The 27,519-nt window shown below is 38.9% G+C and overlaps 1 protein-coding gene across 2 annotated transcripts in view; it reads right to left on the reverse strand.

Moving 5' to 3' along the window:
• Positions 1-23,680, reverse strand: part of DNAJC13 (DnaJ heat shock protein family (Hsp40) member C13) — a 51,004-nt gene extending 27,324 nt beyond the window's left edge. For both annotated transcript variants that reach the window (XM_065752893.1, XM_065752892.1), the window contains exons 1-20: positions 23,517-23,680; positions 17,584-17,664; positions 12,815-12,890; positions 12,175-12,324; positions 11,791-11,832; positions 10,545-10,745; positions 9,253-9,459; positions 9,080-9,175; positions 8,858-8,949; positions 7,900-8,066; positions 7,728-7,807; positions 7,479-7,648; positions 6,529-6,628; positions 6,195-6,302; positions 5,664-5,819; positions 4,899-4,955; positions 3,509-3,630; positions 2,279-2,354; positions 1,217-1,312; positions 921-1,064 (exon numbers count right to left, since the gene is read on the reverse strand). In XM_065752893.1, the coding sequence (XP_065608965.1) occupies positions 921-1,064; positions 1,217-1,312; positions 2,279-2,354; positions 3,509-3,630; positions 4,899-4,955; positions 5,664-5,819; positions 6,195-6,302; positions 6,529-6,628; positions 7,479-7,648; positions 7,728-7,807; positions 7,900-8,066; positions 8,858-8,949; positions 9,080-9,175; positions 9,253-9,459; positions 10,545-10,745; positions 11,791-11,832; positions 12,175-12,324; positions 12,815-12,890; positions 17,584-17,651 (2,208 nt within the window). In that variant the 5' untranslated portion in view covers positions 17,652-17,664; positions 23,517-23,680. The remainder of the gene's footprint in view (positions 1-920; positions 1,065-1,216; positions 1,313-2,278; positions 2,355-3,508; positions 3,631-4,898; positions 4,956-5,663; positions 5,820-6,194; positions 6,303-6,528; positions 6,629-7,478; positions 7,649-7,727; positions 7,808-7,899; positions 8,067-8,857; positions 8,950-9,079; positions 9,176-9,252; positions 9,460-10,544; positions 10,746-11,790; positions 11,833-12,174; positions 12,325-12,814; positions 12,891-17,583; positions 17,665-23,516) is intronic.
• Positions 23,681-27,519: the final 3,839 nt, after the last annotated feature.

Below are 27,519 nucleotides of genomic sequence, written 5' to 3' on the forward strand. Positions count from 1 at the left end.
GAGTACCTGTCAAAATTCTGCACCTCAAACATCAAGTCTTAGCATCATATGATGAAGTTAAGGGCTTCCCATGTTCAAGCTTACTGTTGCACCAGTATGAAGACAGGTGTGATCAATACTTCACATTCCACTGCTCTTTCCATCCTTCCTTACACGTAAGGAAGGGACAGCAGATCACTTCTATTTCCAGAATGCACAAAGAGTTTGATCATGAGACTAAAAAAAGCTAAGGGAAACACCTCATAATCTAATGTCTGTCATATAGAACACAAAAATAGAATGAGAAAAAGGAGACCTCCTGTCCTCTTATCGTCTCAGATCAAAACAATCACATATCACTACAACATTAAACTCAGTTTTATGCATAATCTTTTGTAATTTAAGCACTGAAATACTTGACTTCCTGTGCAACTCTGTCAACCTTCAGTGAAGCTTAACTGATGAAGAACTTGTATTGCTGGAATGCAATACAAGCTAGAATTAAACCCCAAGTAGGTCCCATCACATACGAAGAACATAATTTCAGATGTAAACAACTGTTTGACTATATATGGAAGAAATTACAGATATTTTTTCTATGTTTCAAAGGATTTTCTACTCTCCTGGCTAATTAAAAGGGAATAGATGCACATAAGCTGTGCTGCAGTTTGGTAAGATGCACTAAAACAAGAACAAACTAAAGCTTAAACCATATCTCAAATGCATTTGTTGCCCTATGCTATGCTCTTCCTAGAACCCATTTCAAACAAAAGATGAAGACCAGTATGAATCAGAATTTAGTAAACAGAAGCAGAAAATTAAAGTTTCTCATAACTCTGCACTTCTATTACTGTAATTTTTCCTATCATTTCATGGAGATGGCAATGTTCCTCTGTTACTGCACCTTTACTAAGCACAGAGAGAGCTTTAAGTATTCTTACCTCTTTTTGAGCTATGCCCATCCTGTCTCGCCAGTGCATCAAGACTAAATCCACTTTCTCTTTGGCAAATTTTTCAACTTCCTTTGCAGCTTTTCCAGCTAGCCTCTGCCACTCTGGCACTTTATTAAACTTGCCATATTGATCCTGCAGAAAAAACTACCATTAGTTATTCGCAGATGTGGGTTTATTAACATGTTAGATGCAAATCAGTGCAATATTTAAGTTCCCGCATTTAAAAAGTCACCAGGACTACACATCTAGAGAATGGAGGAGGTAAGACAGGTGCATTTACTTACAGTTGCAATTTTTAAATTATCTCTAACATGCATCCTATCAGCATCTTTTTCAGGAACAGGATCGGTACTGTCAAGGTACGCCAGCAAACCTGGTGGCTAAAAACATTTAAAACCAGTATGAACACAGCTGCAACTGAAGGAACAGAAAAACAGCACAGTAGGCAACAAGATTTTTTCTTTAAATTCGGAAATTTTGAAACAACAAATATTCTATCTAAAGCAAGTATGTCAAGCTGCAGCTTTTGGCTTCTATTAGTGAAATGCTACCATCTTCAAGAGAAGAATGTAATTAAGCTTATGTACAGAGGAGCTCTTTTGCCTATATCCCATTTCTTAAAGAGAGCACTTGCTAAAGCTAAGGACTGCAGAAAGAAAAGAGGTGATCCTACAGCAGTACGGAGGCAGATGAGCACTGAAAAGGACCCATAACACATCCTCTCATATGGACTGAATGCTACACATGACATTAGAGTCCACAGTCTCATTTGACTAAGCTTTCTGGAAGTCAGTGACCAAGACAAGGACAACCCACTTCAAAGTTAGAAAATAAAATGTCAGTTTTTCTAAGTGTCATTTCGCCAAATTTAATTCTTTACGACACTACTTGATAAACTAGTTTCACTAAAGCAACTTAAAATAACTTCTCTGAAAAGCCACAAGAGCGAAACAACACAGGAAATATCAGACAATATGTAAATTTAGTAGAGTTATAAGCAACCAAAGCTAGACAGGCCTGAAAGCATAAGCAGAACTGTTGCTTTAACCCATACAAGGAACAAGTACTAGGGACTATTCATCTGCATTTTTGTTCTTTCAATCAAGAAAGTCAGACACTACCGTGTTGAATACTATTTTAAGAATGGCTGGAGAGTAGCAATCTTAGGTGTTCTGTAGAAGCCATGAGTATCCTTCAAATAGATGCCAGATTGCTGATCTTTCTGGCTGCAAATCCCTCCCTTGATAGAAAAGCTGATTTTTTTTTTTTTTACCATAGCATTATCCCAAATTTTCTAATACTCCAGCAGATTTTACTCTTACCGTCTATATCCCATTTTTACTCACCAAAATACGTTTCAGCAGGTTCATAGCAGTTTTGTTCTCAGCTGTCCAGAGGCCAACCAAATGTCTACTTAGCTGCCTGAAAGAAGTCATTGACAGGAACAAACTGTAAGCCAGTATTTTATATAGCTTCATAAACTACAAAAAAATTATACCCTTATCATGCTGGTGAAATGAGGATAAGCAAGAGGTTTGTGGTCTTAAGTGTGTAAGAGCACAAAGCAATATATTGTTCCAATTCAAGTATACGCTTAGCATGCTTTGATGTGTTGGCTTTACGAAATTCTAGTGAAGTTAGTGGAACAGTAGCAGCACATGCTTTTTGATCTAGACCTAAAAGAACACTTGAGCAATAGAGCAGAAACTAAACATCTAATTTAGCAGTGTAAGTTTATCCAGTCAACCTTACATTACACTTAAATTTAAGTTCTTAGCTGCTCTACTTGAAGTCCTTAACACCAGTTAATGGGCTTCCAGAAGAGGCTATCCCAGCCACCTTCTACACCAACTGACTCTTTCTGCCAACGCTTGTTAATAATGGTTCAAATGTGATAACTAAAGCATCACTTAAAAGCAAGTCATAACTAACTCCCAACAGAGCACCTATGATGAAGGGTTTCATGTAGGTCTTCTCTGAAAGACAGAGTGGCAACAAGTTTCACTGGTTACTGCATTGCTTTAGCAACTTGTAGTGCTTCAGTAAGCTGTTCGTCTTCTATAATCTTATATTAGGAGTGATAATTTAATTGGTTCCCGCACTCTGCTCAGCATGCCCTCAGGCCCACTCTTTGAGCTCAAGTTCTACTCACTGCTAAATTTATGGAACAATTTCTATATGAGAGACTTCTCTCAGACGAGATGGTTGACCCTAACTGCACACAGGATGCCTGAGATGTGCACATTAGGATTTACACAGTTGTCTAATAAAGTTCAGCCTCTTTGCAAGTTCAAAATATCCTACTTGCTTTTTCTTTCCCTGAATTATTTTCAGGAAAAAACAAAGAAAACAAAACTTGAGCCTCTCATGAGCAACCTGACTCCCATTTTGGCAAAGAAAATCATTTTAGCTGCAGTCTCAGTTCAAGTTCACTCTGCTTAAACATTCCATCTACTAAAGAAAATATCATTCCAAAGGACTGCAAGAAGTCTCTCCTGAGCTCCCAATGTATCCAGTGTTAGCTAGGCCATTACTTAGACTTTTTAAACATAATATATTTAGTGAGACTGACATACCTATTAGTAAGCATCCTCTGATCTGTGCTTATTGTAAACATAGCAGTGTGCAAGTGACGAGGTAAGGCACCTTCACTGAGGGCAAGATCTTGCATTTTGGTAGCAATCTCTTTGTCTCCTTCCTTTGGAAACAGGGCAAGATGATTACTAGAGAAAGAATCTTAGTTAAGCTGTTTTTATCTTAGTCTACAGTTCCAAGACCTTCTTGACCATCAACTATGTCAATTAATATCTAAAAGCCAGAAGCTATATTACAATGTTCTTTAACTGCAAGTTTTCAACAGCAAATGATCAGAGTTGAAGTAAAGTCAAGGACCAACTGACTGCCAGTTCTATCTATGAGGACAATAACTGGATAAGTTAAGATGCATAATGATAGACCAGGAGATCAGACATGTATTTATAATTACCATCTCCACACTACAATTGCAAGTTATTGTTAAAAAATGATAACCACAAGTAATTGTTTTTTGCTTGACTTTGGTCAATAGGCTTGGGCTCTTTGTTTTAAACAGCCACTTGGATAAAAGCCACTCCAAGATACAATGGGCTGCAATGAATAACTGAAAACAAAACTTTCATTGCATTTTTACTTAGCCATGTCCCTTTTTAGTTCAAACAATAGGAGTAATTGAAAACAGTATAGCAACATTTAGCTAACGCTAACTAGTGCATCAGTGGAAATTTGCAGATTTATAACATCTCTATTTCAAGTGTTCATTCACTTCAAGAAACTACTAGATGCAATTCAGATGCGTAAGCTGTTGTGACACAATGAGGCTCTAACTTAAGGTCTGAGTGTCGAGGGTCAGTTAGCAAGGTCACAATACAACATTCATGAGCACCCCTCCAGAAGTATGGACTTGGCCCATGCATCATGATACAGCTCTGGTATGGAAGCTATCCAAGTCAAATCCTTCGTTAAAGCAAGAACAAAAAAAACAGAGGCTGACGTAACTTTCTCTGGAACACTACAGCCTGCAAATTCCAGTCTCCCATTCCATCTGTCCATTTATTAAAAAAAATCCCTAAAAATGGCTTCTCCTTAAGAGACCCTTTTAACATGCAGGACAAGTCTAGTGGTTCTGAGGTATGTGACTGAGCTACATACAATATTAACAGCCAAACCTTGACTGCAGTATGAAAACATGCAAGGCACTACCTAGTGTCCCAACTTGCATGCCTTCTAAAATCTCAAGTGCAAAATAAATCAAGTTGCTATATCAAAACACCCAGAATTAAGGTAGTGCTCTGCTCTTTAATCTCCCCCTCAAAGAATACAGAAGCTACATAAGCATCAGCTATAGTTGAGACAATATTGAGATTGTACTTCCAAAATAGGCAGTGCATATTTAGTATGCTATCTCAAGTAACACTGTTGAAATCTCACCTCTATTATTGCCTTCATCACCAAACCTGCTCCTTTCACAATTGCCATTGAAGGGTGCTGCAACAAAGTTGACAAAACTGTTAGTGCAAAATTTGAAGATTAGATGATCTGTATGATTCAGTCTCCTTAACACAGATACTTGAACTCCAGCTCTGGGCAAAAATTTATCTTAAGTTTCATGAAGTTTCATGAAGTCAGCCCCAGAGTTCCAATCCTACACCTTCAAACAAGATTCTGCCATGCAGCCATCAGATGGACTTCATTGAAGAAGTTACTCTCAGGGAAACAAAACTGACAGGATCTTCCAAGAAAAGAAGATATAGCTTAATATCAAACTTATATTTTAAGGTGTTTCCAAAAACACACCTTTGATTTAGCATATCATTCACTATAGAATAACTTCTTCAAGCCAAAAGCAGCCATCTGAAGCTAAAGCAACAGGCCAAAAAATTTAAGTTGGATAAAATTTAAGCACATTAACCAGATGAGCAGTAGACAAGACTTGTCTTTCAGAAGAGCTTCCTCCAATCATATTTAACGAATAATTTCTTGTTCTACTGAAATTAAAATTCATAATTAACAACAGTAGAGCAAGAAAAAATCATATTTACTAATAAACACGTCTGATAATATGTACTTGGCATTATAAGCAGTTAATGCTAGGGTTTCCTCTAAGAAGTTGAGATAGAAGTCTGTATTTTAAGCAGTAGCAGGATTGAAGTCATTCTTATTTCAATCAGCAGAATAATAATTGCCAAGTCTCACCTGAAAGAGCTTAAATAGTGTTCTTCCATTAGTTGCCACCATTTCCAACAACATGTCGAACTGCTGCCCTTCAGTAGTCTCACTATATGGAGCACATAGGGCAAACGTCAGGAAGTCCAGAAGTGAACTAATTACTAGAGCACCTGTCCCATGATCCTGGAATTAACAGAAAAACACTGCCACATTACTCAGAGTAATGACAAAGTATTGGCTCCTAGAACATTCACCATATATCAGTGTATTGCAAATTAATTTTTCTAAGCTTTAAGTCCCTAACTACCATCTCAGTTAAATGGAGCACCCTGCCTTCCACATTAAACATGCAAACATTTCTTTATATGACATTCCCCAAGTTCTTCAGCATAGACAGCTGATCCTGCCCTGATCCAAACCAAGTGTATCACTGAAACCCATTCTATGTTTTCTGCATTTAATTCCACGTACTAAGACATTGAAAGATATAGCCAAGTATGACTGTTTTCACAGCAATTAGGAAACACTTGAAGCTATCCATTTTGAAATCCGACTTACCACATGGGAATTAAATTTCTCTAGCAGATTTTCTAGAAATTTCTTTGAAAAGAGAAGGGAAGCTTTGTTCAGCTGTTCCTGCCTCAAGTCATAGTCATCATGCATGGGCTATAAAAAAAGATTCACAAAACATCAAAATTTTAACCTGAATAATTAACAGGTGTAGTGCAAAAGCCACACGCACACACTACTGCAGGTTCAAGGCTACTGAGAAAACATTACCCCTAGTTACTTCATGTCTGAGCACGTTACCAAAGTACAGTCTCTGTTTCTACCTCTTTTAGTTTGAGATTCACATATTATGAAGTGAAAGATATTACAACTTAATACTTACACACATTAGAGCACAAAGCATGTCAATAGAGGCATGGGTTACTCCATCATTGTTCCTTTTGAGGGCCTTCACAACCTTCATTCCTAAACGCTCTCTAAACCTTTTGGAAGAGGGGAAATAAAAAACACAACCACCAAGATGAGAAAGGATTACTTCTAGGTCTAGTCACAGTCCAAAAGCAGCCTGCTCACTCTGCATTTGGCAAACCAGAACCCTGATGATTAACTGAAATTTCATATTCCTTGTTAGGAACACATTAACATTGGACTGCTCTGTTAACAGTATGCAGCACATCCTCAAACATCAGGCATAACTGTATAGTTATAGAATAGTATTAGTACAAGACACTTCACACAAAAAGAAATAAAAAACCACTGAATTTTCTAAAGGTCTCAGACTATGTATGTTACTCTTCAAAACATTTGATTTCAGATTAATGCAGCAACTAAATTACGTGAAAAATTTCATTTTACAAAGAACATTAAGCAGTTTCCTTACACTAGCCAACTAAGACAAACCCCAAGAAGCCTGTACTTGTTACTGCAGGAGTACAGCTCAGCTTAAAAGAAAATCTCTTACTGAACTGAAGATAGTAATGACATCAACATAGTTCCTTCATGCTTAAATTATCTACTTCAAGGACAGATGAAGGTGCATTTTAGAAGTATTTTGACTAGGAAAAATCAGTGAATGGTATTTGACCTTTAAGGGAGAATATTTAGGAAAGAAATACCAGCTTTACAAACTAGTGATCACTTGGTACTCTTAAATAAGAATGGCAACATCAAGCTAACTGGGAATGATGGCGTGCACAACTTTTCATTCTTTCAGAAGGAGTCTGAGTCAAATGGTCAGCTTTTAAGATGAAATATAAAAAGGTTAAAAAAAACAACCAAACAAAAAAAAAAAACAACACTTCACTGCTGCCAAGCTTAAGACTTCTCACTTACTTTGGAAGCTGAGTAAAGGCAAGGAAGCCTGCTTTTGAAGCCACTAGTCTTCTTACTGCTTGGAATTGGCTTTCAAGCTCTGCATTAGATGCTGCAATATCTCCTTCTTGTGAGAGCAGTGCTGTTATGGCATTATTAATGAGTTTCTCCTTGTTTTCTGAGAACAGACCCTGGTTAAGAAGCAGAAATTATTAATATATTTATGCATTAACAGCATCTTAAGAGGAAGGGCAGAAGATTTATTCTTACATCCTGTGTAACTGCATGTAGTACTCCACTGTAGGAAATGTTAGCATTGAATCTGAATACAGCATCTGCGAAGTTACCATCTGTAAGAAGACAAAAAATTAAGTATGCAGCACCTACTTAAGCACCTGGATGGTTAAAACATTGTAAAACCATGTCATAAGCTTCAGCTTACTTGGGGGAGCAGCCAAAAACCGCAGATGAAGGCTCTCTACTTCTTCATCTACAGGCATACTGAGTAATCCCCAGCGCTGCCCTTTTTGTGTGGAGGTCATTTTCACACAGACGTCCCTATTACCAGAAGCTCTCACTCCATCCAGCAAACTAGCAAGGAGAGAATCTCTGGGTTGGGAAAAAGACAAGCCAGGAAAAGTTAGACCAGAGAAGAGGTCCCAAAAGAAGACAGATGGTCAAAATAGAAATCAAGAACAAAATGAATGGCAGCAGTACATGGAATCTCAACCAATAGCAATGCTAACACCTATACCACCTGAAGAAGCCTAGCTTTCTGGTATATGTTTCTCTCTCCACTGTAAGAAAAGAATTGTCTTACATCAATTATAGACAGCTGCTGCCTTCCACTAAAGGAATCAACTCTAGACTGTCTTTGAATGCGTTACATGTGTTGGAAGTTGACTCTTCCTTGTCCTTCCCACAAAACCTCACTTAGCAGGATTAGACTTCATTACAACAACTGCAACCACACTCTGGACTAATACTCTAATATTTCAAACAGAAACAACTAAGATAATATTGAGCCTTTGAGCTGTCTTCTTCACAGTTCTCATATTACCACTCTACTTCAATAGTGCTTTCTTTTCACTTCATAGCCTAACCTAGAACAACAAACACAGAACAGTACTGTTTACAAGAAACAACTTTGTTTTCCTTTTTGAATTGTTGAACATCCTTACACAATCATTTGAAAACTTTGGGCAGATTTCCTTGAAGTTCAGATGAACATAAAGGGGTGAGATTTAGGATCCTATAACAAATCCTGGCTTATAAGTGGTACATCACTAGAATAACAACGCTTTGAGTTAACACCTTCAAGGGGCATTGTTCATGGAGGCTCCATAACACGACAGTGACAACTGCCATTGGAACTCATAACCCACAGGAACTCCAGTTACCTTTCTGTTGAAGAGTATTTCCGAATTTGCCCTTTGATAAATTCAATGGTAAACAGCTGGGGATTTTCACAGTCACATACTATTGCAAATACCTAGAAATAAGAATCATATTCATAAAGTCATGTTATTTTTCTACTCCATACACACTGTCTACACATTATCAAAGCTATACTGTTAGAGTTTCAATTTGAAAAAGTGTAACTAAAAAAGGTTCACTCCTACCTCACCCAAAGGTTTCAAAGTCACGATGTTATAGGTAGCTGGATCCCGTTCAACTAAGCAAGCTTCTGTAAGAGCTAGTACTCTCTTCACAGGTTCCTTAAGAAAAAGGGTACATTAGGACAGAATTCACAGCACTCTAGAGGAACCAAGTTAATTAAGTGTAACGCCCTTACCAAGTGTCTAGATGTTATCTTCTGGACGACAAACTCTGCTAAAGATGTTATAGATTCATCATTGCTGTATTTTCCAAAGCGAAGATTCAAGTATTGCTCAAATTCTAAGGATTCTTTCCTTATTCGCAGAGAGATGCCTATGAAGTTGCCAGCATGCTCTATTGCACTTTTGATAATTTCCTCCCTTTGCTCAGATGCAAACAGGTGCTGCAGGTTTAGACAAAAAAAACACCAAAACAACAACAAAAAAAAACAGGTGAAATATGTGGCTCATCACAAGAAATCACAGTTCTGGAAGTAATCCTTCACTATATATGTGCCCAACAGTGGAAAATCTCAGCAGCTGAGCAAACTAACGTTGCTTTTAAGCATACAGAGAAACAAGGAATTTATTGCAGGAGACATCAGTGACTAGGTTTAAACTTCCCTCTCAAGAAGAAGTTAAATATTCCTAAAGACTATCATACATATAAAATATACATTCCTAAATGATGTCCTCCCACATATTAGCGTGCCACTGAAGTAAACGTCTACTTGACCTGCTTGTCCACCCTTGGCAACAGGCTGGCAAAGCGAGGAGCCAGAGGGAACCACAGTGTGGCAGCCTTGTGAGCTATCTGTAGGGCCACTACCCAACCTTGCTAGGTAAGGCTACAGTGGCTCTAGAGGATGTCATATTCCTAGTTTAATGCCAGAGAAAAGCCTGCTACAGTACAAGAACAAGGGAAGCCATTATCTAGAAAATATGTTCATACATTGTAGTGACCGAAGCAGTTGTATTTAAGTTAGCAATCACAAATTTCTGGAGGTCAATTTAAACTGCTAAAAACATAATACTCAAATATTTTTAACAATTCTATATCAATATTACACTGCAGCAAGCATTTCCCAAGCAAAGTTCCTGGATACCAAACAGATCAAGACCTAAAAAACCAGCATCACTATTGACCAATTTAATCCTAGATTAGTAGTGCTGCCTGCTACTTCTGCAGCTTTGTGAACTGCCAGCAAATCCCATGCACACAGAGCATTTACGTTCACTACCCATATACTAGTATTACTTTACACTTCATAGTTTTTACATGCAATTACCAAAAACCCCACACGCTGTTTTCAAATGTTTTAATTGATTTCTCATTACCAGGGTAAAGACTGTTTAAAACCTGTCTGCAAGCCACGAGGATCCACAGCTGTACGCTACAGGTGCGCATATTTTGTTCAAATTACTTCATTACTGAGCATGCAGACAAACATCCTAATGCAATACCGAGACATTTTGTTTCAGTACTTACCAATCTACTAAATCCTCCATAGAGGATACAGAAGCCTCCTTGATAGCCAGCAATATCAACAAAGCCTTCAATGTTTCTGTAGTCATAGGAGCACAGGACTTTATTTGTTGCAGGATCGATTTGGTCAATGCCTCCAGGAGTCACTTCCAGAATCACAGGTTTCCTTGTATCACTCCAGTGATGTTTATAACAGTTGTATCTCTGCAGTGAGAGCTACTTTTAGACATTTCTACAAACACGCTCTTACTACACAGTAATAATTTTTCAATCTAGTAAGCAGTGTGGGAGTAAAGTTCAAAAAAATTATATAACTTCCCTCAGTGCTCTTATCTATAACGATAACACTGAATTAAGGGAAAGTAGCTACCTACTGGTAAGGAAATCACAATAGTCAAAGCTTAAGTAACACGTTTTGAAGGGAGAACAGCAGCAATCCTAACAAGTATGTTTTTCTTAATGCAGAAAGCAGTACAGTGACAGACTACGTGCATCTGTGGATAGGTAAGAAATTACCCATCACACAAGATGCTGCCCAGCCAATAAAGGCTAGCTGAAGGGAAACTCATCACTACAGAGAAAGATTTTCATCTCCTGCAGCCATATTCCATTGCAAATACAGACTAAATGAAGCAAATGCAAGTTATAGTTATTTGGAAATTGTAGTAAGACAGAGGAAACTCCCATATTTGATCAATGTTACTATAGTCATCACAGCAGATATAGTCTGTGCAACACTTTAATTTACTTGAAGTCATATCTTTTGTGATCAGAAGACAAAATGAAGCACAAGATCCAGCTCTGTATACTGCCTTGCTTATTACTATATTACTGAGATTCATTAAATTGCAATCTTGTCCTTAATCTCACCCAAACAAACCCTCCCATAAAGCAACATTCGCAGATCAAGCATTTAGGATGTTATGCAGAAGACCATGGAAATAGTACACATTGAGAAATGAATTAAAAGCTTATATTTCTTTTCTTTTTCCTTCAAATCCATGGGGCAAAGCACTTTACTTCAGAAATGACATTCACTGTAAGGCTAAGGCCAAGGGAAGAGAACTCAATATTCTGCCATTCAAGGGATTCTCATTGCTCTTGAGCAAGAATTTTCTCAAAGCAGGACTTCAGATCCAACTTGACAAGAACTATTTAAAATAGAATAAACAGCACAAACTCTAAGAACACTACAGAAATCTCTGAATCGTTTAAAAAAACATGTGAGCCAGACACCCAAGACACTTACCCGTCCTGTGATTTTTCCTTCTGAGAAGTCTGTCCTGAATCTCTGTTTTAAATAATAAATAAATTAGCCATGAATGAAAGCAAATGTTTTGGCCGATCCATCCAGGAAGTCTAAATAAACTGGCACACTTGAAGTAATTTTAACTAAGCCTTATTGAAGACTCACCACTTCAGTGCAGTTTAACACATGCAGTATTTGTAGCTTTACTTGCTACCTGTGCTACACTACTTGCCACAACAGGCACTAGATTGGAAACATCAACACGACAGCTGAAAAGACAACTGGCTTCTCAACTATTTACATAAGGAAAGAAGACAGTGAACTACCACAAACTGTAACAATAATCAAGTAATTACTGCTTGTTTGAAGACAAAAACAACTTACCAGTGCCTCAGTAAGGAGTTCTGTCCTGTGCTCTGTGGAAAACTTCAGAGTTTCAGACTTCTTTCCACTCCCTTTGCGAAAAGTTAGGCTAAACTCTGTTCCTTGTCCTTTTCCAACAGGAGAAATACCGCAGATGTCTCCATAAGGCCACTAGACAATTGAAAGTAATTAGGTTAAAATTACTAATTTTAAAACTACATTTCCACTTAGAACCCCTTAATACCTGTAATTACCAAGTGAGTTGCTGTAATGAGACAATAGCTGGCATGCTAGTTGACATCTTTAGCCTAACTGTTCTATTTGATACTTGGCAAAGTAAGTAAACACCCTGACTCCCTTCAGGGACATAGCTTTACAGTAATAAAACTTACCCCAGTTCATTTATAACAGCACATCCAAAAGGAAATTATCATTTCTTGGCTAATAAAGACAAATTGTCTAACAGTACAAAAACCACTAGATATTTTAGAGCTAGTGAATGCAACACCAGTTTTCTGTTTTTGCTGCAGCTCTCTTATGCTTCTACTCAGATCCCACGAGACACTGTAGCTTCTGAAGACAGAATGTCACTATTCACACTGGATGCTATACAGAAGTTAGAGGGCAATTCTGAGCAGCCATGTTCAAAAGGGACAGTTACCTGATTTGTAACTTCTAGAGTGTTTGGATTGTATGTGGTGATGGCATGAGTTCCAACTGAAAAGACTCTCTTATACCTAAAAGAAGAGAGGCTTATGTTAGTTCTTCCAGAAATCAAATACAAGTCCTGTTGAACTGCAAACATTACATTAAGATGCTGTATACAAGCTATTGTTAGGAAATGGATAAGGAATTCCCTTTGTTAAGTTCAGTTTAACCGTATAACTTGCTAAGCTCCTTTGTCCTACATAATCATAAAGAGGATATACAAGTTAATAGCTATTAAAGATATTTCCTTATTCATATCTTCTACATTATCAGAAAAGTCAGGACCAAAGACTCTTGAAGCCTGCAGTGGAAAGTGCTACCAACGCAGTTCAGAATACACTAGAAAAAAAACAGCCAGCTCTATTGGAAGATCCAACCTCCAAAGATTCAACTACGTGACCTCCTCAGGGTTAACCAGAAGTTAAAGTATGTTACTGAGGGCAATGCCCAAATACCTCTTGAACACTGACAGGCATGGGGTGTCAGCCCTCTGAAAGCTTCTGTGAGAAACCGTGTCACACTGAACTTGTAATACAAGATAATCCATTTCCATACCTGCTCACAAGACTGTTAACAAGTCTAAGAGCTACTATGGTCAAACCTAGTTTTCTTCACTTTGGAAAACTATTATACACAGAAAAACTCAGACCACTGCAGCTGTAAGTTCAACATGCAGCTAGTCATTTTACGCTGATTTCACAGGTACACTCAATATTGACTGCCACAGTGCATAAAAAAACAACTGTAGCAAGGTCACTGACTGTATTTTAGGCACATCAGAAACAAGAAGCACCAGCTAAAACCAACCAGTTTCAATGCGTAAGGATGAAAGTGAAGCTCTACAATGGTTTCATTTCTTAGACATGATCTGCACAGCATATCCTGAAACAACACTATCTACAGAGACTACTTAAAATTTCTTAAAATAGTTTTTCAGTGTAAGTAACCAGAATTTGAAACATGATTATTACTAACGCCTTACATTTGTATACATTTCTTGTTCTAGAGTAATTCTGCCTGGAATTAGCCCTATCCAGAAAGTCAAGCCAAACCTGAACCAGAAGCCAGTTAAATCAACTGTTCTCTTGACAAAAAGAAACAGGACCTGAACATCAATACCTTTTTCTGAGCCTGAAAAAAAATACTTCATCTGGTTGTCCTTGTTAAAGTTCAGTGAAGCAATTTAAGTTTCAGGTAACTGAGGTTTAGCAAAAACAGGTAAGATCAACAGAACAGCAAACTAGTATGGATTTGCCATACCATACACTACATTAAGGATAAATAAATCCCTTCTTCCCACTTTCCCTGTATTCTTGTGTTACAATCCTTTCTTCTGTCACACTTGTTAAGTCTGTACCATAAGCCATCATTTGTGCATAAAATCAAACTAAGGATTTCTATTACAGTCAGCCTCCCAAACCTCATCCCCTACCATTCACAGCAATTTCATTTTAAATAAACCAGTGCGACTTCAAACCATTACTGGCCCAAAGGAGTTTATCTAGCAATTCAAGTAAGTGCTTATTTTTCTTTCAAAGCTTAGAAAACCTGTGGTAATGAATTGTGTCTTTAAAGATACTGGACTTATTAGAAAAGTCCACTTATTTTTCCAAGCAGTTTAATTTTCCTTATTTAAGCTGTTACTATATCATTTAAGGAGCAGGTAAAGAGAAGCAGCAACAAACATCTGAAGTTCCTACATTTGAAGATACTGTGGCTGCTAATAATTCTACCATATTCAGTCTGTCAATGAAAGCTCCAGCTCTTGGAATACAAAGCAAATCTTTTGAACTGTTTCTTCTCCTCTCATTGCACCATCTAGGTAAGTACTCTTACGGTTTGCAAATGAAGCTCCTTCATGCTGTTCTTCAGAATTTATCACAAGCAATAAGACACTATTTAACAATTTATTTGCTCATTTAATATGCTGAAGAACTTCATGTTGTTTTGTGGCAAAAGGATTTTCAATGATCACACAGTTGTAGAGCAGCTTCCAGACACCATAGCTTTTTCCCCTCCCCTCCCCCCCAGCTTCACCCTCGTATTTCAAGATCCAGGAAGCGTATTTGTTATCCAGCACTTCTGACGTTACAAAGGACATAGGACAGAAAAGCAGATTTGCTCACTTATCATTTCCTTCCTTTTCTCTCCCTACGCACATTCAGAAGACTCAACCCTTGTTGCATCAGAGACAACTTGGAAGTCAGTTCTTAAAACCTAAACTCACTCTTGAACAGATCTTCCCCTTTAAACATGCAGAACAGTATTTATAATCTAATGCCAGGCTGCTTTAAGAACAAGAATTTGAAGCAAGTGTCCTTTCTATTAGAGCCTACTGCCTATTAGCTAGCTTCTTAGAAGCAGTCCAACACAGAAATTATATAAAACAATGTTCTATTTGCAGAACCTCAGGCCAACTCAAGCATCATTACCTGCACTGCTTGAAAACAATATAATGCAGCTCACATACAGAATGCCAAATCATATGAATACTCAGTGACTGAGGCCCATTTAATATTATTCATTAAGTTATTGGGTTTTTGTTGTGTTTTTTTCCCCCATATTATCAACAGGTGACACTTGTGATGCACAAAAAGCAGTAAAATACTTTTCAGAAACTAGTTATATGCAGCTGTATGTTAAAATTGTGCGAGCTTCAGGACTTAATGTTGAGTAGTAATTCATGCCTGCAAATATTGAGTGCATTTAAGTATACAAATACAAGCTTCTGCTGCAACATAACAAGCAGCAACTACCCACTAAATAATCCTAGCCATTTTATTGCACAAAAAATGACCAGTGAGCTTTCAACATATTTCTGCTTTAGATTTAGTTTGAGGTTCTATAAAAGTTGATCATTTATAAGAACAATACCAAAGTTCAAGATCATGCTACTGTGACTTCAAAACCTTGCAACATGAAGGAGCAGGCACTTCGACAGAAGATACTAGGCAAGAGATGTAATTTGAGCACTGTGTATTTTACTTCCACCAAATGGCTCAATTCATATGCATACTAAATTTGCAGATATGCACAGGAACTTCAGGGGAAGATCAGATATTTTCCACTGTGAGAAAGATTAAGAGAGAAATTAATTCTAGTGTTCAATCTCAACATAATACTTTGTTGTAACTAATGGAGACAGCTTAGTCCTTCATGCTCACAGAAATCCAGACATGTGGACCTTAATTCAAGTAAGATTTGAATTACACAAATATTTATCTTATTACAATGGTGATATTTCAAATCACTGTCAAGAATCTATCCTGATAGAAGAAAGCTTTCACCCTTAGAGATAGCTGCTCATTTCACTGAACTCTGAACTAACTAGAGGATAGTTTTTGATGATGAGAGGACAGGAAACTCTCCAGTTGGATAATGAAGCAGTCTCATGATTCTTCAAAGCACAACTGAGAAAGATCTGCATCTGCCACACAGCAATCACATCTTCCACCACACAACACCCCATGTTTAATAGAGAGAATTCAGGAAGTGGTATAATTAGAAAAAAGGCTGATTTTGCCTGCAATAGTTAATTTTCCTCATTGCAGCTAGTGTAGTGCTGTGTTTTGGATTTAGGACCAAACTAACATTGATAGCTGAACAATGCTCACATTGCATCAAGGACTGCTCTGTTTCTCATGCTGCCCTGTCAGCAGGTGTGGGGATGCAAAAGTTGCTGTGAGGGAACACAAGCCAGGACAGCTGAACCAATCTGGTCAAAGGCATATTCCATACCAGGTGGTGTCATGCTCAAAAATAAAACTGGGGGAGCTGGCAGGTGGCTGTGAGTGCTTGGGGACCAGTTAGGCATTGGTCAGCTGGTGGTTAGGCAATTGAACTGTACGTCCCTACTTTTATTTTCCCTTCCCCTTTCTTATTCAATTGTCTTAATCTCAACTGAAGAGTTCTTTCACTTAATTTTTTCAATGCTCTCCCCAGCTCCACTGGGGGGAGTGAGCAAATGGCTGGGTGGGACTCAGTCACCTGCTGACTTAAACCACCGTTCAAAATAAGCCAGTTTCCACTTACTGTCCAAGCAGATTCAGACTTCATTGTTCAGCTTTATAATCAGAAAAAAACAGAACTTATTCTCCTGAGGTGCCGACAATGTACCCTCTCTACTCTGTCGATATTTAGGTAGCAAGCAAAACTGCCAACATTTCACAGAGCTACGTGAGAAGGTATGTGAGAAGGTCAGTGGGCAATATTATCGAAGAAATCCCTGTGCAACTTCAAAAAGTTTAACAGCTGACTATAAGAGATACCAGATATGAGAACTTAAAAGTATAATTTTATTTAGAAGTCCCTTAACAGGGAAGGCAGAACCACTGCTAGAGATACATTTTTTTTTTTAATCTAAGAGGTTTTTCTTTTTAAATCTAATCTAATCTTTTTTTTTTTTTTTAAATCCTTTAGGGATAATTGTGTATTTGAGGACGTCTGTTGCTAGAAATAATCTCAGTAGTTTAACTAGTTTAACAGATAATCTGTTACACAGCATGTTAAGTATTACACCCAAGCGTGGAAATGCGTACAAAGGTTGGCTGAAACACGACGTGTACAACTCAATTCTAGTGAATTGAGTCAGTTCAGAGACAGTACAGAAGGAGCCTTTAGTTCAGTTTTCACCTGAGAATACAGGATCTAGACACATCCAGTTATGGAAAGAAGAAATATTGCACACAGCATCAAAAAACCACAACATTTTAAACTACTTACTTTCCCCTCCACGAATGTTTTGTTGTGTAGAAACAAGCAAGATCTCTGTTTTCTCTAATTATATTCATTTTGTGCCAGTACCTAGGAATAAGAGAAACATCCTGTTTATATTCATTATTTTCATTTACAGCTGAACTTCAGCAGCCATTAATATGCTTTAAGACATTCGATTCATTGCTCTGTCAATTCCACATAACCAGTGCACTGTTTGCTAAACATAAACATCCATGCTATCTTTAAGTGCTTGATGAGTTGAACATGAATATTTTTTTCCCTGTTTCATTATACCAGTTAGTCCTCATCAGCACGAGGGCACAGTAACTTGTTCCCCATTTACCAGGTTAGCACAATCACACTGCTGCAGTTTCAGATTCAAGCAAACTTTAAATCATTTCCAGAACACTAGACTCCTGGCAATTCTGTACAATCGCAGTGAGTCCAGTAGCTTAGTTACAGACATAGGGTACTTGTGTTACTATTTTTAAATGAACAGCAAAAAGAAATCTGGAAAAACTAAACAGTTCCTTTTCCAGTTTAAAATGCAATTTGAAACTGGGAAACCAAGTTGCCAAGCAGTGTGCTCAAAGAGCTGACTGTATACCCTTTTCTGTGCTGTAAAAGTTGAAACAGTCCCACTGCTGTCCCAATCCTGACATACTTATTTCAAACACGAATATCTACTCCCCAATCACACACAGGCATTTAGTGAAACTTGATGACAACTGCTTAATTGCATCTTTACTTTCAGAGCCTTTAAGTTCCAAGGAACACTTCTGAACACCAAACACCAGCTTTTACAATCACAACTGCATCCTGAGTACTTGGGAAGTCAGCCTTCCATTTTACTTCGCTTTGCTTTTGTAACCATGCAAGGCACTCAAGATTGAAATCCTTACCTCAGTTTACTGCTATAGCATTAAGTATTTCTTTTAACATGTAAGAACATGATTCCCTGTTCTTATTACTTGACTGGTACTAGTGTAACAGCAATCTTGTAACACACAGAACAACTGCAAGAATTCATATTCATTGCTTGCCCGGAGCAATGTTAAAGTAACTCAGTCCTAGGCACAGCACAATGCTACAATTTGGTTGCCTTTCTGCATTCGGATAATTCTGCTTCATCAACAGTGGAGAATTTCCTCATTCTGAGGTGGGTGGCCTGCAATATTCGGTCACTGCTTATTTCTACTCCCTATAACTTACAACAACACTCTCTTTCTGAGCCAAGTTGGAAGCAGTTAAATAGTCGCGAGAAGAACAAATAGCCTGACTGAAGTTAATCTGAGAATGCCTTCCCTCAGGTGAAGTCACCACAGTCACTACCACCAAGGAAAAAAAAAATATATATATATATATATATTATTATTATTATTATTATATACTATTATTATTATATATATAGTAGTATGTAAATATTTCAGTGACTCAACCTTCAAACCTTCAAATTTTCCAGATCTAATAACTCCACTGACTTGTTGCAAGCTAAACTCTCTAAATTTCACTTTTGGAAGCAAAGTTTCTGGAGGTGTTTAGATATTGAACAGCATCACCTGGTGCAAGGAACCTGCTTTGGCAGGGGGGTTGGACTTGATAATCTCTTGAGGTCTCTTCCAACCCCTATGATTCTATGATTCTGTGATTATTCCTGAAGTTCTTAAAACAGGGTGAACTAGAAAACTATGATGTATTATTTCCATGAAAAAAACATCAAACTAATACAGTGAGTTTGTCCAAACTACAGAGTTTGATACACAGTGACAAACTTCAGATGAGATAATTTTTGAAGTTGCTTACAGAATGAAGCGCCTGTCAATCTTCATACCTCTCCTTTTTATATTAGCTTTCTCAACACTGACTAACATGAATATAACCTTAAAGCAAGACTACCTCCACTAAGTATGGATTGCAAGTTTGATTTACTGGAAAACTCCTCAGTTTTGTCAGCAGCAGACTACTCAAACCAACTCTTATATTTCCCAGACCTGACCACCACCTGCTTTAGAGTAAAGCAAGGTGTCCTCACACTTGCAAACATCTAGCTTTGATACAGCTCTGAGAAACACGAGTTCCTTCCACCAATTTTGACAGCAGCATCAAACTAGATTCAGGATAACAATACATCAAGTCTTGTAAGCACAGTGAAAGTGGCAAATCCATTTGACTTTTTTTTTTTCCTTAGACTAAAACTAGTAAAATCACTGAGTTTCAATGCTTTACTCATGACTGCGCTTCTGCAGAGTAATTGCAACCATCTCCCCCACTGAGGAGACTAGCAGAAAAGGCATAATATGCCAAGAATTAGTGATAATTAATTCCTGTACACATTCCCCTGCTGTTTAACAGACAACAAGGCTAACAACAGCCTAGTGTTCTGAGCTGCTGCACTGAAGTTCGGAGGTGATTTTCTAGTTGCCTATAGTTCCACAGAGAGGGCAAGATGAATAAATAATTCAAGTCAATGACATTTTAGAAATGAGAAACTAAAACACTACCCTCCTTTTACTAGGATATCGTAACTTCAGTACTTGAGATAGTAAAACCACAGCAAGTTTATTAATAATCACATGCTTAGCCATAGTGCCAGTGTAAGATGCAGTGGCCTACTTAGTCATATAAATATTAATTCACCAAAAGAAGACAACATTCTTCTTATTACCTTCACCTTTTTCTCCTGCCATCTAAGGTAAGTCCACTTCCGTGCTAAGTCAGTCATCTTTCTAAAGTTAAATGCTGCATTTCACTTTTAACAGCAGCTAAGAGAACAAGGCCTCAATTTTCATGATTATTTTAGTGTCCTGAAGCACCCACTAATAAAAAAATTACAACTTCAGAGGTTGTTGTGAAGATACTGTAGCACAGATTTTAGATAACCTATACACATAGCTCTCGGTTTAGTAACAGATAAACAGTTCAGTTCTATTTCTATAGGCAACAATTAGTCTGAAAATAGTACTTCAAAAAACATGTTTCACCTGTTTGAACAAGAGAGCACACTGAACGTAGAATATAGTAAGAAAGAAAGAAAACACAACAAAAACCACAAACAACAAACCTGAGGTTCCTGCAGGCAAAGTACTGTCCATGACTTGCATATTATGTTCAGAGATGACCTAATGTACTCTCCCAATATCTGAATAGTTTAATTAGCTTTTCCCACAAGGCAGAAATTCAACAGTGCTCTTCTTTTTATTTCTTGTAGTACTGTAAATAGCAATGAGACAACTTTTGGGAAGCACTGAAACCGTATCTACATCTTACATGTACCACAAACAGCAGCCCTTAAAATTAAAGGGAGCAGACTGCTACCAGGACACCTCTGCTTCCGAGTTTAAGCTACTTGAATAGGTGCATTACACAGGCCACATTTAACTTGCATACACTTATCAATTCTCCATTCTTTCACATCCTTCAGACAAAATTACCATCTGGGAAACTAGAGCCTATTTCAGGAAACAGAGATAAGTCAGTCTTAAACTAATACTTGTACAGTTTGAAAGAAGCTATGACCTTGTAAGCATCAAAGCAATAGGCATAGCTGTAATTACTTAAGCTAAGGAATACTTAAGCATGCATTCAGAAGTTTGCCTGTGGGTTCAAAATTTATTACAGGATTCAACTGCCTTTTTCCCTGGCCATGTTTTTCCCATGCTATTAGGAAACATATTTCTCTCTCCTAAGTGAAGGTCTAACCTATGCTAAGGTAGGAGTGCAGGGCCCCAGACAAGATTGTTCCACTACACTGTCAGGGTGGGAGGGGAGAAGCATTGATAAGATTATACTTAAAGCTGAAGCATGACTTTCCTGAGAACGCATGCTAAGAGGATAAAAAAAACAGTGACCAATTGGACAAAAGTGAGAGCAAGGCACCGGTGAAGAACACGGTTCTGTTTACCTGTGGATCTACATATACACCTTTCAGCTTACAGTTTCAGAGCCTAATTCCTGTCATTTACATAGCTACTGTAGCTTTTAAGAGCATTATTTTAAAAGTTCTTCTGCATTGAAAAGTTCTAGCTGTCTAGGTTTCACTTGATGAAACCCACACGGATCCTTAACAGATAATCACTGCAGGCTACCTCAGCCACATCAGCACCAGTGCCTTTGCTAAACCCAGATGCAAACAGCTTGAGAATTTCAGCCTCGCTGCTACCAGGTGACAGTAGTGCTCACCTACCACCTGTCTGCTCCCACTCACACATTGAATAACAGTACCAATGTCGGACTCTTCCATGCATGCTCTTTTTTATTCTGTCTAGATCAACTTCCTGCTGAATCAGAGAACCAAAGCGATCCACTAGCCAAACAGGTATGAGAACAAAAGCGTTTTCTCATTCGTGGATAAAAAAAATAAATACATAAGGAGGGTTCCTTTCAATCACAGTTTAGCCACCTTGTCATGTCTTTTCCAGAACACAGTCCTATGTCAAGTACTAGTAATAACGAATCATAATCAAGTTTCTTTTGGCATGAGAGCAGATTTTTTGCAATCATGTTGAAAAGTGAAACAGTAGAATATTCGACACATCAAGAAATGACTGAATACTAAATATTTTTATTGCTATTATTATTTTTTGAGTCAGTAGGCTTCACTTATTGAATCTGAAACGCAGGTTAAAAGAAAAGTCACTGGCTCAATCTGAAAAATAGAATTGGCCTATAAGACCGGTCCTTAGCACAGCACGAGAAATGCAGTGATTCAGTTCCTCAAGACAATTAAACCTCTGGAAACCATGATGAAAACCACATGACAGCCAGAGGAGCAAGCAATGCATATTAAATCATTTCAACAAGGTTAAAATGCAAGGTAAAGTTCCTGGAAAGTCTATGCAACATGGGGACAGATACTCAGCTCTGAGTCTCCAACCACTCAGAAATTCATTTCAAATAGAAGAGTTTCCAGTAATAATGGAAAGGAATTTCTGGTTAAGTGTTCTGGCACTTAGCCAACTACATCAGAGAGGAATAAAACTGAGATACAGATCTCTACAACAACGCAGGCTAGAGCCGAGCATTGTTTTTTACATCCATAACATCAGAGCTGTTATTTTGAACCAAGTCATGGCAGACCTTGCATAGCATCCTCCTAACTCAATCCAAAGATGAAGCCAGCACTCCCCTGAGCAGCCTCCCTCCTTCTGTACAAATCTCACTGCAGGCAAATAGCCCAAGGAGGCAGTCTGCTTATCAGACAAAAGCAAAAGTTGTTTGAAATCATGGCTCCAGTTCTAAAACAGAGAACTCTCTGAAACACTGTATTACTTCATCAGCACTAATACAAAGCAGCTACCTACCCAGATTTGTTTTCTCACACTCACTACTGTTGATCCAGTTTCTGGAAACGTGTAAGAGGAAAAAGGAAAACACTTCAGATGACTTAAAACTCAAAAGCATCTACAGAGCAGCGAAGAAGCACATCCACACAAAGACTCCAAACCCAAACACTCCCACAGCTTGGGAGCGCAAGGCTGGAAACGAAACTAAAACAATCCCAACAAACCGTTGCAGTAAGAAAACGTTTCCCCAGCTCACAGCTCAGCCCCGCCGTGCAGCTACCAGGGCACACAGCATCGTGCAGGAATCGTTTGGTTCAACTCCCGGAACGCAAGCAGGAAGCAAACAGATCTCGTGCTAAGAAAACTCCCGCAAAAAAAAAAAAAAATAAAATAAAATAAAGCATGTTAGAGTAGATTTTCAGAGCCGCACGGCCCGGCCGGCTACCGACACGGGGAAGCCTCGGTCCGCCTCAGCACACCGCGGCAGCGCCGGGGCAGCCTCCCGCGCGGCCCCGCTCCGCTCGCAGCCCGGGAGCGCACCTCTACCCCACGGGCAGCGCCTCACGGCCCGGCGGCTCCACCCGGGGCCGTGAAAGGAGGCGGGGGGACGCCGCCGCTGCTGCTGCCTCAACCCCCCCTCCCACCGCTAGAATTTACCTGGTCGGGGAGCCCGCGCTGCCCGGACTGCCCCCACCAGCGCCGCGCTTCCAGCGATCACGGTGCGGGAGCACTAAGCAGAGCCCTCGCCCCCCGCCCGGCAGCCGCTGCACCTCTCAACTCCCTCAGAGCCTAGCGCTGGAGGCCGCCATCTTAGCTCCGGCAGCGACACCGCCCCCTCCACGCAGACGCCGTCAGACCCGAGGCCGTCACGGGACACGGTCAGCTGATATATTCACCACCCCCCCCCCCCCCCCCCCCCCCCAACCAACACACGTACAGACGCGCACATAACAGTCCACGCTGCCCGACCCTAGAGAGTGGGCAGCGTGGCTCAGCAGTCCGACAGGAGCCGGTTGTTGGCTCTTTTTGTATCGCGTTTCATGAATTTACTCTGTTCATCTGTGCTATGCTGATTAGTTTGGGGCTCGTTGGTCCTTTCTCCCGTTTGTTAGTAGCTCTTATGATTTTGGAGGGTGTGCAGAGCGATGGCAGTTTTCTGAGGAATAGCCACGTGTTGTGGTAAGGAGAGCTGCAGCTCTGCCTGTTTTCCGTGCCCTCCATGTGTTGGTGAAGTGTTCTTGAGGCCTGGTGGTGGTTTCTTGCTCATCGCTAAACTGTGTGTCATTAATGAGAGCGAGGCTTTAATTGGATACACCACGTTGCTAACCTGTAGCTACTTCTTCAAAGGTGAAAGGAGGGGAGATTGGGATTAGGTGTGCGGAAAGTTTTTCACCGCAGGGAGTGGTGAGGTGCTGGCAGACAGCTGTGCCAGAGAGGCTGTGGATGCCCCATCCCTGGAGGTGTTTAAGGCCAGCTTGGATGGAGCCCTGGGCAGCCTGGTCTAGTGGCTGGCAACCCTGCCCACGGCAGGGAGTCACAATGAGATGGTCTTTGAGGTCCCATTCAACACAAGCCATTCTGTGATTCTATCTGGGAGAAAGAAAATTTAACAAGATAGGCTGTATATTGCTATTTTGTATTAACCTTTCAATGTCATTTAAAACATTCTTCACATCTTACGTTTTACAGCAGGTATTAAAATGATTAATAAGTCATTTCACAGTTGTCCTCAGTTTGGGGCACCATGTTAAAATAGCGCTTTGGACAAGGTGATAACTTACTTTGGTCACAGAAACGTGAGAAAAAGTTAAGGTGTAAAGTTTTCTCAACGTGGGAACTACAGAAATCTAATTTTGAGGAGAAGCAATATGTATGAGAACTGTTGAATCACAGCCTGAACCACTGATGGATCACCTGAGGCAAGCACTGAGTCAGCTGTAGGACCACAGGCGAAGGCAATGCACCTGTGTGACAGGAATGAGTGGAGTCTGGCTCCACCTCTCCCAGACTCCATTTAAGGGCTGACCACCACTGAGGAAGGATCTCCTGTTGGTGATCCCTCCCCTGTGGAGTTCTGGGTAGGCTTCAACCATCAGCAACAGTTCAGCCTTTCTTTATTTACTGTTTGTGTGTATACCATCTGGATAAGCCATACAAAATATACCATCCACCTCCATTATTTTCTGTGGATACTATTCTTTCAGGTTATTCACCCTACACAGTATGATTCAGAAGCGTTATTTGTTGATGAGTTGATAAGCCTGGAGGGCTTGTTGGATTCAGGGCAATTAAATTTAGTCTCAGTATGTTATTCATGTCTATATTGATAAGTAAAACAGTAGGTGAATCATCAGCTTGTTAGATGTTTGTTACTAGAGACAAAAAAACAATATTTGGATAATGAATTTGATGTAGATAGCCTAGCGATCTTTTCATAGCTAGGTTTTAATTAGGAAAAGCTTATTTAGTCAGCTCCATCTAGCATTTCAGTAATAAAACATGTTTACCTGTTTTTATACACTATTTCTGTACATGCTTTGATACAAGTAGTGATTTTAATGATTATAATACAGGGGGTTGATAAAAGGAAAATCAGATTTAATGTCAGAAAATGTGAGATAGTGGAACTGATGAAAAAGTGATTCAGAGAAAAAGTGGATAGTTTCCATAAATTGTCTGTATTGTACAACATGGTAAAATATTTTTCAGAAATTAAAGTAGGTCAGGATTTTGCAGCTGTTTCACATTAAAGCATCTATGAAATTGTGACTGTATGTAGACAACAGCATTCCGGTGTTCTTCATCACTTCTCGTGAGATGCATTACTACTGGACACTTTTATAGATGTGACCTTGTTTTTTGTTTTGTTTATGTGAAGTTTTGTAGAGAGCCTAGAATACAAAAAGTATGGGTCATTTTACTGCCATCTTCCAATTCTGAAGTTTAGAATTTTGTTTAAAAATAAACAAAAAGTCAGCAAAATCCTTGTAGTGTTGAAGTTGATGGTAGTTCTGTTATTTGCACTGTTCCATCCTTAGCTTATCCAGTCTTTCATAGTCAGGAGCTGTATTAGTGCCATTCTCTCTATTAAAATGAAAATAGCCATGCACAGTTTTGATATCTTCCTGAAAGGTCAAATATTCAGTTGCTTCAGTCCACTTTGAAGAAGTGAACCCATCTTCATTGCTTTATTACTTCTAGAATTTTCATCTGAAGAAGTACTACAAATGTCAGTCTGACCTTGTCAGTTTAAATGCTGCAATTTGTTAAGAGTTAAGGCCGCCTTCAGTCTAGGAAGCAAGGTCTCTCCTTACATGCAATTATTGAAATCTGGAAGGAATGAGGAGTTCCAGTCCACTACTAAATAATTAACACTCCAGTGGACTATTTCTGTTATCAGCACCTGAATCTGAAGGACAGTGGTTTAAGATGGCTGAATTCTTCCTGCACACTACTGTACTTTGGGAGAGCAGAGAGCCAGTCCTCTGCAGGAGCAGTAAATGGATGATTGTAAAAAAACAGCCTATTGTAACAGGACTCCCAATTTTTTAAAAACAGTTTTATTATTGTTTCTGACCACAACAGTGAGCGAGTTTCTGCCCAGCCTGCAAGCAGTGAGCAAAGGACAAAATAGCTTCTTTTTCCTGTACTGTCTGTAATGATGAGACGGGCTTTTTTTTTTTGTAGGTTTTTTTGTCAGTTTTCTGGAGAAAGGAGAGATTCTTCCACCCTTTGTCGTCTTACAAGAAAAGAAGTTTCTGGTAGAACTGGTAAGAGACACTTCTACATTCTTATTCATAACTTATTTATAGTGTAGGACTCTCAACTCTGAGCCCACCTACTATTTTTCTGCCACAAGGTGATAAGGCATCAGTGATCCAGACCTCTGACTGTTTTTAAGTGGCATGCTGTAGTTTAGTATTAATTGTGGTAGGATAATTCATAGAGGAATATGCTTGTATTTTTTGGTCAGCAGCTAGCAGTAACAATAATGACTTTGATGACTTGTTATAGGGCTTCACTGTTAACGGATAATAGAAAGATTTTCAAAGGGACAAGGATGCAGGAAGTGTATAAGACCCAACCTCTCTTATAGATCTTTATGCTTTTACTCCTAATTTATTGCAGAACCTAACCTACAGGATGCACAAAGGGCCTTCTGGGAAATAGACCCACATGGCTATCAGCCTTTGTTCTTCTCTTTGTTATCTCAAAAGTACACTGAGGTGATGCTGAGAGTGTACCAGCAGTTCAAAGCCCAATTACTTTTTTTCTGATTCTTAATCTATTTTGTCTAAAAAGGAAATGCAGATAATATTGATAACTAATCTTCTTTGTTAGATTAATGAAATTTCCTGATAGATTTGTTAAATGATGGCTTATTTGTTATCTCAGCTTGATGATAACAGTAGCATCAAGTATTTAGCTTCACGATACTGTTTCTGAATTTTGTTGAGTTATTAATAAGGAGCCTCTTCAGCACAGTGATTCATGCTAAACTATATTCATATTCATGCAATTTCTTTCAGCTACAATAAGCTCTTCTCTCATTTTGGTGTCCACATACGTGGAAAAAATGAATCAATTTTAACTTCTGATCTCTTCCCTGGCCCTGAGCATGTTTCAGTCTTCTTGTCTTCCTGCTGATGATGTGCAGCTC

The sequence above is a fragment of the Cyrtonyx montezumae genome, unplaced genomic scaffold (genome assembly GCF_038088225.1).
Source record: "Cyrtonyx montezumae isolate F1298 unplaced genomic scaffold, pur_monq_1.0 scaffold_8, whole genome shotgun sequence".
Lineage (NCBI taxonomy): Eukaryota > Metazoa > Chordata > Aves > Galliformes > Odontophoridae > Cyrtonyx > Cyrtonyx montezumae.